General features: G+C 43.0%; 1 protein-coding gene across 1 annotated transcript in view; it reads right to left on the reverse strand.

Annotated features, from left to right (window-relative positions):
• MRC1 (mannose receptor C-type 1) overlaps positions 1 to 17,526 on the reverse strand; it is a 343,694-nt gene that overhangs the window by 151,880 nt on the left and 174,288 nt on the right. Inside the window, exons 13-14 of the mRNA XM_030199501.1 lie at positions 12,772 to 12,899; positions 543 to 627 (exon numbers count right to left, since the gene is read on the reverse strand). Of these exons, the coding sequence (XP_030055361.1) occupies positions 543 to 627; positions 12,772 to 12,899 (213 nt within the window). The remainder of the gene's footprint in view (positions 1 to 542; positions 628 to 12,771; positions 12,900 to 17,526) is intronic.

The raw sequence follows: 17,526 nt of genomic DNA on the forward strand, positions 1-17,526 counted from the left end.
GGAGGGAGGCGCTGGGCAGCGGAAATCTGAGGGGGGGGTCCTGAGACGAGAGAGGGGGAGGGGGTGGAGGTCCTGACGAGAGGGGGAGGGGGGTCGGGAGGGGGAGGTGGGGGTGATGAGGAAGGGGAAGGGGGGGGAGGAGAAGGGGGGAGGGGGCCATGGAACCTTTCTAGCACCCGTTTCCTTTCTGTTGGAAAAGTGCCTCTTTTACTAGTATACATATAAATGCCAGTATTCAGGCTATTTATTTGTGTTCCTGGAACCTAAATCTTGACATCCTCCTTACAGAATTACCCCTCTTATAGTTTGACAAAATAGCAGATTTCCTCTTCTTCCATTTAAAAATTTATGCATGACTCTTCAGGAACTAGATGGGAAATGACATGGTAAAGTGTCTCTCATTTGGGTGACAGGGGATGCATGAGGCATGTGTGTATGTGTGTGAGTCTTTTTGCTCATGTGTACAAAGGGATTGACAGACAGGTGGGTGGAGCCTCCCTAATAAGTGCTATCACTTGGCTGAAACGCCTAAAAATACTCACCGGAGAACCATCAGACCAAGTAAATCCTGTCTCAGGATCTACGTTGATTAGGCCGATCCAAAAATCACTATAATATCCAGAGTGACTTCAAAACAAAACAAAGCAAAACAAAAATATTAGTATACAAACGACATTGCTTAGGGTCCTATTCCCACTGAGTTCAAAGCATTTCACAATAATTCTTCAGTGCTGCCATTAACTTGACCGCCACTAATGTCAAAAAGGTCAGTAGTTGTGCGCATCTTCTTAGTTCCTTCTCTTCTGGGGTGGTACCACATCAGCTCTTTTCCAGCTTCTTAGAATCTCTGAGATTTAAAGTAATATGTGACTAGAGCTATGAGGGTACCCTCATCAGCAACTTCAGTAGCCTAAAATATACCCTATCAGGTCCTTTTGCTTTGTGTGCTTTCAAAAGTGTCATTATGTTATGTCTGATATACTCAGTAAATGATAACGTGTTTATCGCAAAGACTCTTAAATACCCAACCATGACCCAGGTAATAATACAGCTACTGCTAATGAGTTTGATATGAATGATTCTATGCAGTGTACAAGTATGAGGGATGTTGAATTGCCATTATTGTCAAAGGGCAATGAGCTGCAGGTTCTTCTAGTTTAAAAGATGGCAAAGTTTCAGAGCTCATGGAACCCTTAGTTCTATGGGGGAAAATTTACTCCCATCAATTCTGATACTATTATTAAATTAAATAAAAATATGTAATCTTCTACCTGTCTTCTGGCTAATGTTTTGATGCTTGCCCTTAAGTTAATTAGAGGGCTAGAATGAGCTAGCCTATGCCTCCTTAAGAGATGGGGTTATGCCTGATACTGAGTGGTGAGCATCAATTCATCCATTACTTAAGAAACACTATGGCATGGTTTCAGATTATTCTAATTACCATCTAATATCAAGTTTGCTCTATTTTGGGTAAAGTTATTGAACATGTTATGAAGTCAAGCATGGATTAATGAGACAAAGTCAACATGGATTTAGTGAAGGGAAATCTTGCCTCACCAATCTACTACATTTTTTGAAGGGGTGAACAAACATGTGGATAAAGGGGAGCCGGGTGATGTGGAGGGGCATAATCGAATGCGAACGCCTATCTCCATGGGCGTCTATGTCCGAAAACGGGTAAGTGAAGAGGCGGGACAGACCGTATTTTCGAAAAAATGGACGTTTTTCAGCTGGGCGTTTGTTTTTTTTAGCGATAATGGAAACTAAAAACGCCCAGCTCAAAAACGTCCTAATCCGAGCCATTTGGTCGTGGGAGGGGCCACGATTCGTAGTACACTCACCCCCCTGACATGCCAGGACACCAGCTGGGCACCCTAGAGGTCAGTGCGGTGGACCTCAGACAACGCTCCCACATGCATAGCTCCCTTACCACAGGTGCTGAGCACCCAACCCCCCTCCCCCAAAACCCACTACCAACAAATGTACAACACTACCAAACTCTTAGGGGTGAAGGGGGCACCTACATGTGGGTAGAGTGGGTTTTGGAGGCCTCCTATTTACCAGTACAAGTGTTACAGGTAGGGGGGGATGGGCCTGGGTCCGCCTGGCTGAAGTGCACTGCGGTACCCACTAAAAGTGCTCCAGGGACCTGCATACACGCAGGCCTCTAGGACTTGTTGCAGCTATATAACATTGGCACACCAGTTGACACCTGAAGACTAATCTCTTTGAAAACGTCCTTTATTGGAATAAGCACGCTTACTCACAGTTAACTGCAGATCAGAGGTTGTGCCCCACTGGCAACGAGTCCCCCTGGTACTGAGATGAGCAGTAGGTCAGAGCTGGCAGAATGGTGTACAATGCCCTCTTTCAGCAACATTCAAGGGAAGAACTAAGTTCTGTAACGTGGCTAACACGTGAAAGGGATATAAAACTGGCTTACAAAAATGGCCACTACCTCATGGACTACCGGAAACAAAACAGGGCACACTCTGACCCAGTAAGCAGGGGGAAAAGTACCATGAGAGTAGAGCCTACCAACTACCAACATCGTGAGCATTTGCGAAAAGCTAGTGGAATCACGGAGCCCAATACCCTACACCTACCACAATGCATTGCTGATGTGACTCTGCAGTGCGCATAACAGAAAAGGTGTCACACTCACCCGAGAGCCACATCAGAACCAGGGAAAGGCTGTCAGAGGATAGAACACATTCTGCTGTCATGGAGGTGGGTACGGCATTTGAGGCTGGCATAGAGGCTGGAAAAAAAAGTTTGTAAAGTGGGGTTTTTTTGGTGGGAGGGTGTTAGTGACCACTGGGGGAGTCCGGGGAGATAATCCCCGATTCCCTCCAGTGGTCATCTGGTCAGTTGGGGCACTTTTTGGGAACCTGTTCGTGAAAAAAAAAGGGTCCAAAAAAAGTGACCCAAAATCGCAGTAAAAACACCTTTTTTTCGATTATCACCTAAAGACGCCCATCTCTCCTCGGCTGATAACCACGCCCCAGTTCTGCCTTCATCACGCCTCCAACACGCCCCCATCAACTTTACCCGTTTCCGCGATGGATTGCAGTTGGAAACGCCCAAAATCGGCTTTCGATTATACCGATTTGGGCGCCCACGGGAGAAAGACGCCCATCTCCCGATTTGGGTCGCAATATAGGCGTTTTTCTCTTTCGATTATAAGCTGGATAGTGTATCTGGATTTTCAGAAGGCGTTTGACAAAGTACCTCATGAAAGACTCCAGAGGAAATTGGAGTCATGGGATAGGAGGTAGTGTTCTATTGTTGATTAAAAACTGGTTAAAAGATAGAAAACAGAGAGTAGGGTTAAATGGTCAGTATTCTCAATGGAGAAGGGTAGTTAGTGGGGTTCCCCAGGGCTCTGTGCTGGGACCGCTGCTTTTTAACATATTTATAAATGACCTAGAGATGGGAGTAACTAGTGAGGTAATTAAATTTGCTGATTACACAAAGTTATTCAAAGTCGTTAAATCGCGGGAGGATTGTGAAAAATTATAAGAAGACCTTACGAGACTGGGAGACTGGGCGTCTAAATAGCTGATGACATTTAATGTGAGCAAGTGCAAAGTGATGCATGTGGGAAAGAGGAACCCGAATTATACTTATGTCATGCAAGGTTCCAAGTTAGGAGTCACGGACCAAGAAAGGGATCTAGGTGTCGTCGTTGATGACACGTTGAAACCTTCTGCTCAGTGTGCTGCTGCGGCTAAGAAAGCAAATAGAATGTTAGGTATTATTAGGAAAGGAATGGAAAACAAAAATGAGGATGTTATAATGCCTTTGTATCGCTCCATGGTGCGACCGCACCTCGAATATTGTGTTCAATTCTGGTCGCCGTATCTCAAAAAAGATATAGTGGAATTAGAAAAGGTGCAGAGAAGGGCGACGAAAATGATAAAGGGGATGAGACGACTTCCCTATGAGGAAAGGCTAAAGCAGCTAGGGCTCTTCAGCTTGGAGAAAAGGCGGCTGAGGGGAGATATGATAGACGTCTATAAAATAATGAGTGGAGTTGAACGGGTAGATGTGAAGTGTCTGTTCACGCTTTCCAAAAATACTAGGACTAGGGGGCATGCAATGAAGCTACAATGTAGTAAATTTAAAATGAATTGGAGAAACTTTTTCTTCACTCAACGTGTAATTAAACTCTGGAATTCGTTGCTAGAGAATGTGGTAAAGGCGGTTAGCTTAGCAGAGTTTAAAAAAGGTTTGTACGGCTTCCTAAAGGAAAAGTCCATAGACCGTTATTAAATGGACTTGGGGAAAATCCACTATTTCTGGGATAAGCAATATAAAATGTTTTGTACATTTTTGGGATCTTGCCGGGTATTTGTGACCTGTTGGAAACAGGATGCTGGGCTCGATGGACCTTTGGTCCTCCCAGTATGGCAATACTTATGTACTTATGCTGTGAGATAGCAGTTTGCTGATTTTGTTATGTATCATGATATTTTAGATAAATGGCAACATGGGTTTTGTAAAGCCCTAGGTCAGAAACATTATTAACTTCCATGTTGGATATAATTGTGAAAGGTCTTGAAATAAGTCTAACAGCGTACTTGATTTTTATCGATATTGCAGCAGTATTTGATAAGGTAATTCCTATGAATTTACTTTCTAGCTTAGTGGAATAGGTATAGGAGGAGCAGTTTTGAAATGGTTCATGTCTTTTCTAACAGGATGTCAACAGCAGGTGAAGGTTGGGAACGAAATTTCAGGATGGAATTTAGTAGCTTTAGGGGTTTCTCAGGGCTCTGCTCTGTCACCCACATTGTTTAATGTGGATGGAAGAGGCCCCTCTGTGTAGACTGTTGAGGTCTTTGGATAAAGAATTTCATTTTTGTACAGACAAGATTTTATTGTCTGCTCCATTTTCAACCTTTGTGGATATAGGCTCCACAAAGATTTTAACCAACTTTTTTCATGTAGAGAACTGGTGTATGAAGAATGGATTGTCAATTAACCATAATAAAACTGAAACACTGAGAGTATCACCTGGTTTGGAATACACACCGCCGGGATTATTTGTCCTGGGAAATAACAAAATTCCAGTGAAGCATGTTGTTTGGGAGTCATGCTAGATTTCAAATTTTCAGTTAAACCACAAATAATTAAATTATTTGTGGTGCTTTTTAAAAAACTGCAATTGGTTAGGGTGCATGGGAACATTTAAAGTTTCAAGTTTATTTTTCATTTACTATCCTGCCCTATGAATGACCTTCTGGGCAGCTTACAATCTAAAAATAAAGGAGAAATGAGAAAGTAGAATGGGGTTTAAATATGACCTACAGGATAGGGGGTAGAACTATAATAATAGATAGGACAGGAGGGGAGGGGGAAAACAAGAGGGAATGCCACAAGTATCTTTGAGATTCTCCAGTGAAACCACATCATTGAAAAGATGGGTCTTTAGGTCTGTTTTAAATTTCTAAGTGACGTCTGTAAGCAAATAGAGATGGGGAAACAGTTCCAAAGTCAGGGCCCTTGTATGCTAAAAATAACATGTCTGGTGTGTTGGTGGATTATTTCTCAGTGTCTGGGTACTACTAATTTATTTTTTTGTTCAGATCTAAGTGTTTGTGCTGGGCAGTAAGGAATGAGGTGACAGAAAATAAAGTTGTTTAGCTTGCAAAGTTTTAAAAATGAACAGTAGGATATTATACGTAATACAATGGGTGACAGGGAGCCATTGAGCCTCTACAAGATATGGGGTGTGTGACTTTCATATGATAGTTCAGTTACTGATGTTGCTATACTTTGACTACTGCAACATGATGTAAATAATTAACTGCAGTTGGGACAAAATGCTGCAATGTGTATTATTTTTGGAATTAAGGAGCACAGTTATCAATCTGGGCTACCGTTAAGATGTGTTATTTTTCCACAGGTCCCATTTTATGCAATGAGACCTAGTTACTATTAACTGGGATTAATAGTAAAATAACACATTTTAACAGTAGCCCAGATTGATAACCATGCCCTTTAATCCACTGCTTATTTCTAAAAGGAGTATAAAATCCATTATACTCTTGGGATCTTACCAGGTACTTGGATCTGGAATGGCCACTGTTGGAAACAGGATGCTAGGCTTGAAGGACCTTGGGTCTATCCCAGTATGGCAATGCTTATGATCTTAATCACATATCTCCTGTATTGATTAATTTACATTGGTTGCCAGTAATATTATGAAGTCAATTTAAATGTTTATGCTAAATCTCTAAAATTGTCATTCATTAATGAATTGTTTTTATGCATTAAGCAATATAGGGGCCCTTTTACTAAGATGTGCTAAAATTTGAGCTTAGTATGTCCTAACGTGGAACTTTCCTGCATGCTGAGCCAAAATTTCATGTGGCAGGACTTCTTAAAAATATACTTCTACAGGTCCAATGCTAATTTTTCCATTAGCGCACGGGACTTGCAAAAATAAAAATGTGTGAGCACTTACCGCCTCCTATTTAGAGGTGCTAAGTGCTCCCGCATTTAGTCTTGGTTAACCAGTTAGCATGTGCTAATACAAACCTGCTAGATGGTTAATGTTTCCATGCTCACTCTCCACCCATGATATACCACTTTAAAAATATTTTGAATAAGAGTGCTTGCAAACAGGGAAATTACTGTAAAAGGCTTTAATGGGTTTTTTGATGAGACTTTCTCATGTACTAAGCCCATGCTAGGGCTTACTGCACCTTAGTAAAAGGGCCCCATGTAAAGCTGCATACCATTCATAGAGGGTATCAGTGGAGCCAAGGATGAAGAACACCAACAAAATGACGGCATCAGTTTTGAAGAAATAGCACCTACAGAAATAGGTGAATGTGTATTGAAAGTATAAAGGAGTTGAATATCATCAGCACACAAAGAAAAAAAATGAACTACAGTCCTTTTTCTAAGAGGTCAGACTTTTTCCGATGTAAAAGAGTCCAAACGTTTCAGGTCACTGAGACGATTTTTGGTGCTTTCTTGCCACCAAAAGGAAGACCTGTTAGCTGAGCTGGCAAGAGCAGGCTTTCTTTATTCTACCTTTTCCAGGAGTTTCCACAGTTGAGGTGGATGGGGCTAACCTAAAAAGGACTAGTGAATATATAAGCAGATACTTATGTACTTATGCTCATGTATCTACATACTTTTATTCTACTTTGAGGTGCATAATCGAACGCCCATCTCCATGGACGTCTATCTCCGAGAACGGGTACGTGAAGGGGCGGGACAGGCGGTATTTTAGAAAAAGATGGGCGTCCATCTTTTTTTCGATAATACGGTTTGTGCTGGGCAAATGCATCGGATTTGGGCGGATTTGAGATGGGCGGTATCAGTTTTCAGCGATAATGGAAACCAAAGGCGTCCAGCTCAAAAACGATCAAATCCAAGACATTTGGTCATGGGAGGGGCCAGGATTCATAGTGCACTGGTCCCCCTCACATGCCAGGACACCAACCAGGCACCTTAGGGAGCACTTGTAACAATTAAAAAAAAAAGTAAAATACCTCCCAAGTCCATAGCTCCCTTCCCTTGGGTGCTGAGCCCCCCAAATCCCCCCCAAAACCCACTGCCCACAACTCTACACCATTACCAGACCACTTATGGCTGAAGGGGGGCACCTAGATGTGGGTACAGTGGGTTTCGGGTGGGTTTTGGAGGGTTCACATTTACCAGCACAAGTGTAACAGGTAGGGGGGGATGGACCTGGGTCCACCTGCCTGAAATCCACTGTACCCACTAACAACTGCTCCAGGGACCTGCATACTGCTGTCATGGAGCTGGGTATGACATTTGAGGCTGGCATACAGGCTGTAAAAAAGTTTTTAAAGGTCTTTTTTCTGGTGGGAGTGGGTTAGTGACCACTGAGGGAGTCAGGGGAGATCATCCCCGATTCCCTCCGGTGGTCATCTGGTCAGTTGGGGCACTTTTTTGGGACTTGTTCGTGAAAAAAAAAGGGTTAAAAAAGTGACCTAAATTCCCGCTAAAAACGCCCATTTTTTTCGATTATCGGCCGAAGGCGCCCATCTCTCCTCGGCCGATAACCACGCCCCAGTCCCGCCTTCACCATGCCTCCGACACGCCCCCGTCCACTTTGGCCGTTTCCGCGACACAGTGCAGTTGAAGGCCCCCAAAATTGGCTTTCGATTATACCGATTTGGGCACCTTTGTGAGATGGGCACCCATCTCCCGATTTGGGCTGAAATATGGGCGCCCATCACTTTCGAAAATAAGGCGGTTTGTGTGACAGACTGGATGGATCATGCAGATCTTTATCTGCCATCATTTATTATGTTAGTCTGTTGCAGTCAATCAACTCTCCTAGAATATTCACGTTTTAAGTTACTACTATTACTACTTAACATTTCTAAAGCGCTACTAGGGTTACACAGCGCTGTATAATTTAACATAGCAGGACAATCCACATGTGTTTAGATCCCAGCAGCCTTTTATATTTGCTGTCAGCACTTTCACTATATCATCTTGGGACTTTCTCAAAATATCCTCTATGCTTAGCAAGTAATGAGAATGGTTACTGGAATCCTATTTTGAAGGCACATCTTGAGGAGGAGAAATTGCCCCAGAGTAATGCTAACTGGTCTTGCTGCTATTATGCATTGACTTGCCAGCACAAGATCCCCACCAGTATCTGAAGTGAAATCATCTACTAGGAAGCTCTTCCAATGTCCTGCTGCTAATATTGTCATCATAACCCTGGCAGGGAAGCTAACAAATCCCAAACCTTTCCCAAGGACCACATGCAAGATAGCAGAAGGAAGGAATGGTCTACAGCCCTGCATCTACAAATCATCAAATGATGATTTGTGTTAACACCTAAGCAATAAGTTATGTATTTGATCTTAGAGAATGATGGTACATTATAGATGCCTCATGGAAGACGATCAAAGATTAATATCTAAAGGTCTTTTGTTTATTGTGAGTTGTCAACATAACTACTTACAATTTAGAAATGATTTTGAGAAATGTATGCATACAGTTCAAATTATGGGCTCTGTTTACTAAGGGAGCTAGCATTTTTAGCAAACGCTAAAATTTAGCATGCAGTAACGCTAGAGACACCCATATGGGCGTCTCCAGCATTAGCATGCACTAAATTTTAGTGTGCGCTAAAAACGCTAGCGTGCCTACAGCTTGGCTTAGTTAACAGGATCCTAGATTTTGAAAGAATAAATCCACATGGTAATGCCTCCTCTGGACCCTTTAATCCAAGATTGCAGATATTTAAACACCTTGTTTTGCTTGAAGTTAAATGTCTTGAATGTGAACAATGTTTTATAAGAAGGAATTTAGATGAAAAGGAGAGGGTAGCTTTACAACCATTGAAAGGTTATGATGATATTGCTTTAAAAAGAGCAGATAAAGGAGGAGCAGTAGCCATTCAAACTAAAAATAAGTATACAGTTATACGATGTAAAAGATAATTATAGCACCGAATCCCACAAAATATTTACAGTGTTAAATAGCATCATTAACAAATCACGCTAAGACTTTTAACTGGTCCATATTTAAACTCTGGTCAGCATTTGTTTTCAGTAACAGCCACAGCGTTTAAACATGTATCTGGACATTGGTGTTAAATATCCAGGTATGCTGCTGACTGCTGCTGTAATCTGCATAATGGTGTTATTCAGTGCCGGTGCCTGGATAACCATCTAGATAATCTAGAACAGCAAAAAAGTTGGTCCTACGTTATCCAGATACCAGTGCTAAATATTGCCACAACTCAAATATTTTTCAGCCCGCTCTGACCCTGAACCAATGGGTATAGACAGACCTATCATTTTGGGTGGGTAAAACTTCAAAAACTCCCCCCCCCCCCCCCTTTTATCCTGCATCTCTCTCCCTCTCCTCCAACCCTGGATCCAGCATTAGTCTCCTGCCCATGGCCCAGCAGCCCTCCCAGTCTACCTCAGCATCTTCGCTGGCGCTGCAGCAGCACATCTTCTTTGCCTGTTCCAGCCTCACATGCTTCATTCTGCCACATCCAGGAAATAGGAAGTGATGTCAGTGAAGGTGGGACGCAGCAGAGGGAAGCCTACAGGGCCAACATTTGCAGTGGAGGTACGTTACTACTGTGCTGGTAAAGATGCTGAAGTAGATCAGAGAGAGAGGGGAAAGCTGCCAGGCCAGAGGAAGAGAATGCCGGATTGGGGAGTGGGAGAGAGCAGAGTAAGGTGGCTGCTACTGAACGTTTTTGGTGGGTTGGAGCCAAAAATGGGTGCACCTGGTCCTTCCAGGCCCAGTCATAACTATGCCACTGCCCTGAACTGCTTTGAGGTAGTCTGTAATGATTATTCAGATATCAATGACTGACCCCGGTCAGTGGTACTTATCAACGTAGCAGGCACTGCTACCCGGATGTTTTAGTTATTGGGCCATAATTTTGTTTTATTTTTTTTTTAAGTAAAAAATTTTTAATTTTTTAAATCTGAAATGTCCAAAATTCAATATTATACATTTCATTGGCTTATTTCATTATGAATCTAATAGCAAAGATATTTTGTTAAACCAAGGAGCAATTTTAAAGGACTGCAGTTCTAATATGATTCTATGAATCTGAGATATTTCATTTTAGTCTTTATTCCTACAAACATGAGAGAAAAAGACTGTGGGAGATTTCACTGATTTCAGAGCAAATGTGGATTTTTCATGTATACATCGTGAAAATGTTTGGCTTAAATAGCCATGCTGAAAAGAAAGTGTGTGTGGGGGGGGGGGGGGGGGGGCGGGGGGGGGGGGGGGGGTGGGGGCTGGGGGGTTCTGAGAACCATGCAAACTAGACTTTATTTCATTGTTTGTCTATTTTCACGTGTTTCCCATTTTAGATCTATGATTGTGTAAAAAAATATTATTTTTATAACAAAGATTGACTGACCAGATTTTGGATTTTCATTTTTTTTTTTTTTTTTAAGGAGAACATTTCTTTATGAATCCAATAGCAAAGTCATTCTCAATATTAATAACTTATTTTAAATGATATGGCCCCTTTAAATAACAATAATATTGCAATGCCATCAATTGGTTGGTTTATGAGATTGGGATCTTTAAAATAAAGAATGTTGCTGTTATATTGGAGCAGTACTGCATTACGTTTGAGAAGGGCATGGTAGGTAAATGTAGTTTTGACTTTTGGCTATATGATTGTTAATATGATTTGCGGACCATCTTTAAATTCTTTTTGTTGCCATTCATGTTATTCTCTATTTTTTCTGTTTCTTCCCCTCCTCCTCTCTACTGACATTGTAATTGTTTCTTCAGTTCTTTGTAAGCCGCTTTGAGGCTGCTTTCAGTGGTATAAAGCGGGGTATAAATGTTCTGAATAAATAAATAAATAAATAAATAATGTTATTCTTTCTGCCCTTAACACAGACAGGTTAGGAAAAACATGGGCTCCTGGTGGGTTTGCAGGTGAGTATGCTTGCACTGCAGAAGGGTCTTTAAATTTTACTCATCCTATTTTCCTTTCCGACTGCTCTTAAGGAATGTTCTCAGAGCGGAAGGCTGAGTAGTAGTTTAGGCACAAAATGGAACCAGGGGGCCCTTTTACTAAGCCGCGTAGGTGTGTATACACATCCTTCATGTGTCAATTTTGAACTACCACCCAGCTACCGCATGGCCCGGGTGGTAATTTCATTTTCTACGTGCGCCCACTACGCACCCCAGAAAATTTCTGGTGCGCGGCGCTAACCGGGCAGTAATCAGCACTGTATGCTCGCTGACAATTACTGCCCGGTTAATGCATGAGACTTTACCGCTAGGTCAATGGGTGGCAGTAAGATCTCAGGCCCAAAATCACCACGCCCCAATTTTATTTTGCAAACTTGAGAGTTCAAGCGTTCTACTGAGTATTTTTTGGAAGAAAGTAGCAAGGTATCGAACATCACCTGTATCACATTAAGCTTAGCTTAATAACAGCATACATCCGTTTAAAGACTCCTTAGGAAGGCCTTTGTGGGTCGAAATACGACTCCAGTCGAGTCTTGGATATTACAATAAAAGCGTTAGTTCGGACATCATCTGCTGCTCTTTCTTTTGTCACCCTTGTTGTGACTGATTGGTTTGTGTGTCTACAAGGGTCACTGTTCTTCTATTTTCCTGCCCTATCCCATTTCAAGCCCTCAACCTTTAGATCTGAATGTACATACTCACGGTTGTTTATGATTAAAAATTAGGTTATTTGAAAATGATTAAAAATGGTATAGAAAAAACATATTTTTGAAGAGTAAATGAAGAAGCACATTGAGATCTAGAGGTTGAGAGCTTGAAATGGGATGGCCCTTAAGAGGCTTCATAACCTGTCCATATTGATATTCTGATACTCTTCATAGGAGTGTAAAACAGTGCATTAAAGTGTATAATATGGGGTTTGTAAAGGGTGTATGCTAATACCCAAAAATTCTTCTATTTGATTCTATGGACCCTGTTTACTAAACCATGCTGTACGCACACTAACATTTTTAGTGCATGCTAAAAATTAGCACACGCTAACACTAGAGTCACTCACCCCTAGCTGTCTGTTCGTCTGTCCAATTTAGATTGTAAGCTCTGTTGAGCAGGGACTGTCTCTTCGTGCTCATTTGTACTGTGCTGCATAAATCTAGTAGCACTATAGAAATATTTAGTAGTAGTAGTAGGATGTCTCTAGCATAAAGCTTTGCTTCCTCTTTTGCAATTTGCACAATAAATTCAGAGCATAATCTTTAACATAATTTCTGTAAGATCACAATAAATACTTAGAAAACTTACCTTGATATTTGTGTCATGACAGCTTCTTTGTCTTTATTGTCAATTGTAGCTAGATCTCCGCCCAGGGCTCTGCAGAACTCTTGTGCTTCAAACCATGACATCTTTTCCGTCTTATCTTTCTTATAAATCTGAAAGAGTGCAATTTACAAGAAGATTGTAAATTTCTCAAGCATAAATCAAAGATTATTACATTTCACCATGTAAAGCTTTATTTAAAACATTAAAAAAACAAACAAACAAACAAGGCTTATGTGATATATTGCCTATGATTATACCGACCAACTTTGTGATATGGGAAAGCAACCTGCAGTTTGAGGTTTGTCATGTTCATTCAAGAATGATCTGATAGAGGTCTTTCTCTTTAGAAATGATGGTACTCTGGATGCTGCTTTCACATTTCTTTATGGCAAAATGTAAGAAGATCAGGCTAGAGGCAAGTCAAATGTTGGGTTTGGTTACGGCACCAAAACCAGCCCCAAACCCTTTTTCTGCCCAGATTTCAGTTACAACCAACAGGGTATTTTCATTTTCAGCCATGTTTTTGATTCCAGCAAAAAATGATCATGTGTTTTCAGTGGAAGCTGAAAATTTGTGGTTTGTCCCATTTGTCTCCTTCTTGGACCCCTACCCCCACCCCAGTGCCTCCCCCTCCTCCCGTGGGCCTATTTTATAATCCCTGGTGGTCTAGGGGTATAATTGGGACAGGAGTAATCCCCAGTTACTACTGCCTATTTTGGCTCCGTTCTCAAAATGGCTGTCTCAACTCACAACTGGGCATCACTTCTGCCCTGACTATACCACTAGACCACCGAGGGGGGGGAGGGGGGTTGTGTGTCTACTCCTTGTATTCTTTTTCTCTTTTTTTTTTTTTTTGCACATTAGTTTATAGGGTAAATGATAAAATTATATCATACCTGATAATTTTTTTTCCTTTAGTCGCAACAGATGAATCCAGGAACTGTCTCCTCAGTGTAGGTCATATCCCGAAAAAGAGAAAGAAAGAACTGCAGGAACTCCAGGACTCAAGAGGTAGCTGTCAAACTTTCCTGAGCCAAATCAGCTCGAGTCAGCCCCTCTTTCCAAAGGGGGGCCACCACAAGCACCATTACCTTGGAAAAGGTACGAGGCGCTGAGGCTAGGCCAAAGGAGAGAGCACAGAACTGAAAGTGATGACCCAAAATAGTGAAGCAAAGATAACTTTGATGAGGAGGCCAAATAGAAATGTGAAAATAGGCCTTTTTCAGATCCAAGGCTGTGAGAAACTCCCCTGGCTGAACAGAGGCAATCACTGATCGCATGGTCTCCATATGGAAGTGATGAACCCGAAGACACGTTCACTTTCCTGAGGTTGAGAATAGGCCTGAAGTCACCTCTTTTGTGAGGAACGACAAAGTAGATTGAATACCGACCGTGCACCATTCGGCCCGAGGTACAGGAACCACCGCCCCGAGATCTAACAACGTTTGCAGAGTAGCCAGAACGGACTGCTTCCTGAAAGCCGTGGCACAGTGAAACTCCAAAAATCTATCTCCGATGGGAAAGGCAAACGCTAACCTGTAGCTGTCTCTTATAAGATTCAAGACCCACTGGTCTGAGGTTGTAGTGGTCCAGACCTCGTGATAAAGGGATAACTGACCCCCTATGAAAACAGCCGAGGAATGGACCCTATGCCTGGAATAAACTTCCTGAGCCCCTACGTCTTGCCCCATCCTTGGCCACCTTTAAATCTAGACTGAAAGCCCACCTCTTTAACATTGCTTTTGACTCGTAACCACTTGTAACCACTCGCCTCCACCTACCCTCCTCTCTTCCTTCCCGTTCACATTAATTGATTTGATTTGCCTACTTTATTTATTTTTTGTCTATTAGATTGTAAGCTCTTTGAGCAGGGACTGTCTTTCTTCTATGTTTGTGCAGCGCTGCGTACGCCTTGTAGCGCTATAGAAATGCTAAATAGTAGTAGTAGTAGACCTGCACCCCATCATTGGGCAGGCCGACTGGAAGCCTGAGCCCTGTTTGAAGCTCCCGCCGATCTCTTGTCATTCCGAAAGGAAGACTTTCTGCTGGAATCTGGAATGCTGAAAGGAAGAATTACAGCCAGGCCGATAACGGGAACCCTCACGAAAGCAAGGTCTAGAAGAACTGGACTTATAACCGGGCCTAGGCTTGTCCTCTGGAAGATGCTGAGACTTAGAATCTCCCAAATCCATAACTATTTTTTCCAAGTCCTCGCCGAAAAGCAACTTTCCACGAAAGGGAAGCCTTGTGAGACGCTGTTTAGAAGCCATATCAGCAGCCCAGTGGCGCAACCAAAGCAAACGTCGAGCTGAAACTGCCAGAGCCATCTGCTTGGCCAAAGACCTGACCAGGTCATAGAAAGCATCTGCTAAATAGGCGAGAGTCCACTCCATTGGAGTACTAGCTAAGGACACTGAAGCCAAATCCTGATCTTGCTCTATACTCTGCTGAAACTAGGAAAGGCAAGCTCTGGCCGCATAAGGACTACAAATAGAAGCCTATAAGGCCAACGAGGCCACCTCAAAGGAACGTTTAAGCGAGGCTTCAAGACCCCTGTCTTGCATATCCTTAAGGGCGACCACCCTTCTACCGGGAGAGTTGTCTTTTTAATGACCGCCATAACCAAATTATCCACCTTAGGCAAGGAAAAGGTCTCCAAGGTAGCAGGAGTTGTGTCATGGCCCTCGCCACTTTTAAAGAACTCTCAGGGTCAGACCACTGAGCAAAAATAAGTTCCTGAATAGACTCATGCATCGGGAAAGCTCTAGAAGGTTTCCTCATGCTCGCCATCTTAGGGTTAACAGAAGAAGCGGAAAGTTCCTCAGGGTCTGAGATATTAACCGCCACTAACGCCTCGGAGATGACGGTAGGCAGCTCCTCACGATGAAAAATCCGAACTGCTGTTGGATCATCCTGCTCCCTCAGCAGAGGCTCCCCCTCCTCCAAAACTTCCAGCTTAGAGGGTCTAGCAGAGTCTCCAGACCCCAGCAACACCGGAGGGGAAGAAACAGGTCCAACAGACCCCCCTCCCCATCAGGGAAAGAAGATAAATGTCTGCTCTTAGCAGCTAAGTCCTCCGGGCACAAACTAAGACTAAAATCACCTGGAGGAGGGAGGGTCTCCCTGGCTCCTGAAGAGGGCAGTGGAAAAGGAGAAGGCCCCCATAGGCATAATTTTCTTCAGTAAATAAGCCTGGTGCAGCAATAGGATAAAATCAGGGGAGAAGTCCATCTCAATCCCAGAAGGGCGAACCCCACCAAAAAAGGAACCAGAAGCCACCCCAGCACTGTTGCCCCCCACACCCGCCGAACCAGGAAGGCGAGGAGAGTCAGGGGAAGAGAAAAGCGAAGACTACAAAGGCCCTTTGGACGCTGCCACAGAACCACGGAACGCATGGTCCAAAAAGCGGAAAGGTTCACCCGCCAGCTCTACAGACTCTGCCTTCGCCTCCAAACAGCGAGCCACGAAGGCTCTCATTGCGGAACGGCGAGAGCCACAGCGGGAACACCTTTTCACCGCCTCCACTGCCATCAAGAAATTCAAGTATTCACCAGCCCCACTGCACCGACCACTGAAAAGTGAATGCAAAGTACTTACTGGCACCAGAAGGAAGGTAAACAAGCGGAGGTCACTCTCCAAGGGAGCCCAAAAGGTGCTCCTGTCCTCCCCACAGCCTGATAGCAACCTCAAAACAAGGCAGCCGGCTCCATCAGAACCTGAAAGAAAGTCTATGTTTCACCCTCTTGAATTTTATGTTTGAATCGTCTGGCAGCTGCAAAGGTTGTGAGGTGAGGAATTTTTTTTTAAGGCAGCAAAGAGAGGGAGGTAACAGACAGTAGGGGGAGATCGAGGTATGACAGGGACCTGCAGCACAAGTATGTCCTCAAGGCCGGCACCCTCAGCCAGACGCCCCCACACTCAACTGGCCAAAGAGCCCAGGAGCTCCCCAAGAATCCAGGAGCTGGGAAGAATCCATCCACCATCTGCTGGAGATAGAGATATACTGACTGGCCGTCCAGTGTCACTGCTTTCAGTGTTCTCTATCTCCACCTGCTGGTAGGTGGATACAACCCACCAGTTCCTGGATTCATCTGCTGCTGATGCTAAGGAAAGAGTGCTCCAAATAAATAATATTGAACAACATTTTAGCAAGAATTTAAGTCTGTAAGGGCTACTTTTACAGAGCATTGCTGCTGATTAGAGGCACACTGAATGCAAAGAAGTCCATTCAATTCCCATAGGCTTTTTCACATTTAGTGCACGCTAATCAGTAGCGCCATTTTGTAAGAGAAGCCCTAAGTCTGGGATGATAAGCTCCTTAGGAATTAACCTCTCTGTGGAGTTATGACATCAGCTGTCACTGCGAGTATAGCACAAAGTCAGCCATTATAAAAGCACTGTGGCTTTTAGTTTCAGTTTTAATTTGCTGTGGTCCATGTGTGTGTGAGCTATTTTTTTTTAGGTAAAATATGATTTATCATTATTTAAATTATATTTTGGCTTGGATACTGTCCCCACGATATTCAAAATTATTTAACTGGCCAGGAACAGCTATCTTCCACTGAATATCTCAGTTAGTGGCTAGCTGCTAACCGGCTATATCTCATGACAATGGTAAAGATTCACACAACCAAACTTGACTTTTTAGTTTTGGTTTCGGCTTCGCCAGAACCAGGTGATGAGTTTTTCAGCTGAAAGTTTTCATACAGTTTTGGTGGCAATTTTTGTCGGCCTCTA

This window comes from Microcaecilia unicolor, chromosome 1 (assembly GCF_901765095.1).
Source record: "Microcaecilia unicolor chromosome 1, aMicUni1.1, whole genome shotgun sequence".
Classification (NCBI taxonomy): Eukaryota; Metazoa; Chordata; class Amphibia; order Gymnophiona; family Siphonopidae; genus Microcaecilia; species Microcaecilia unicolor.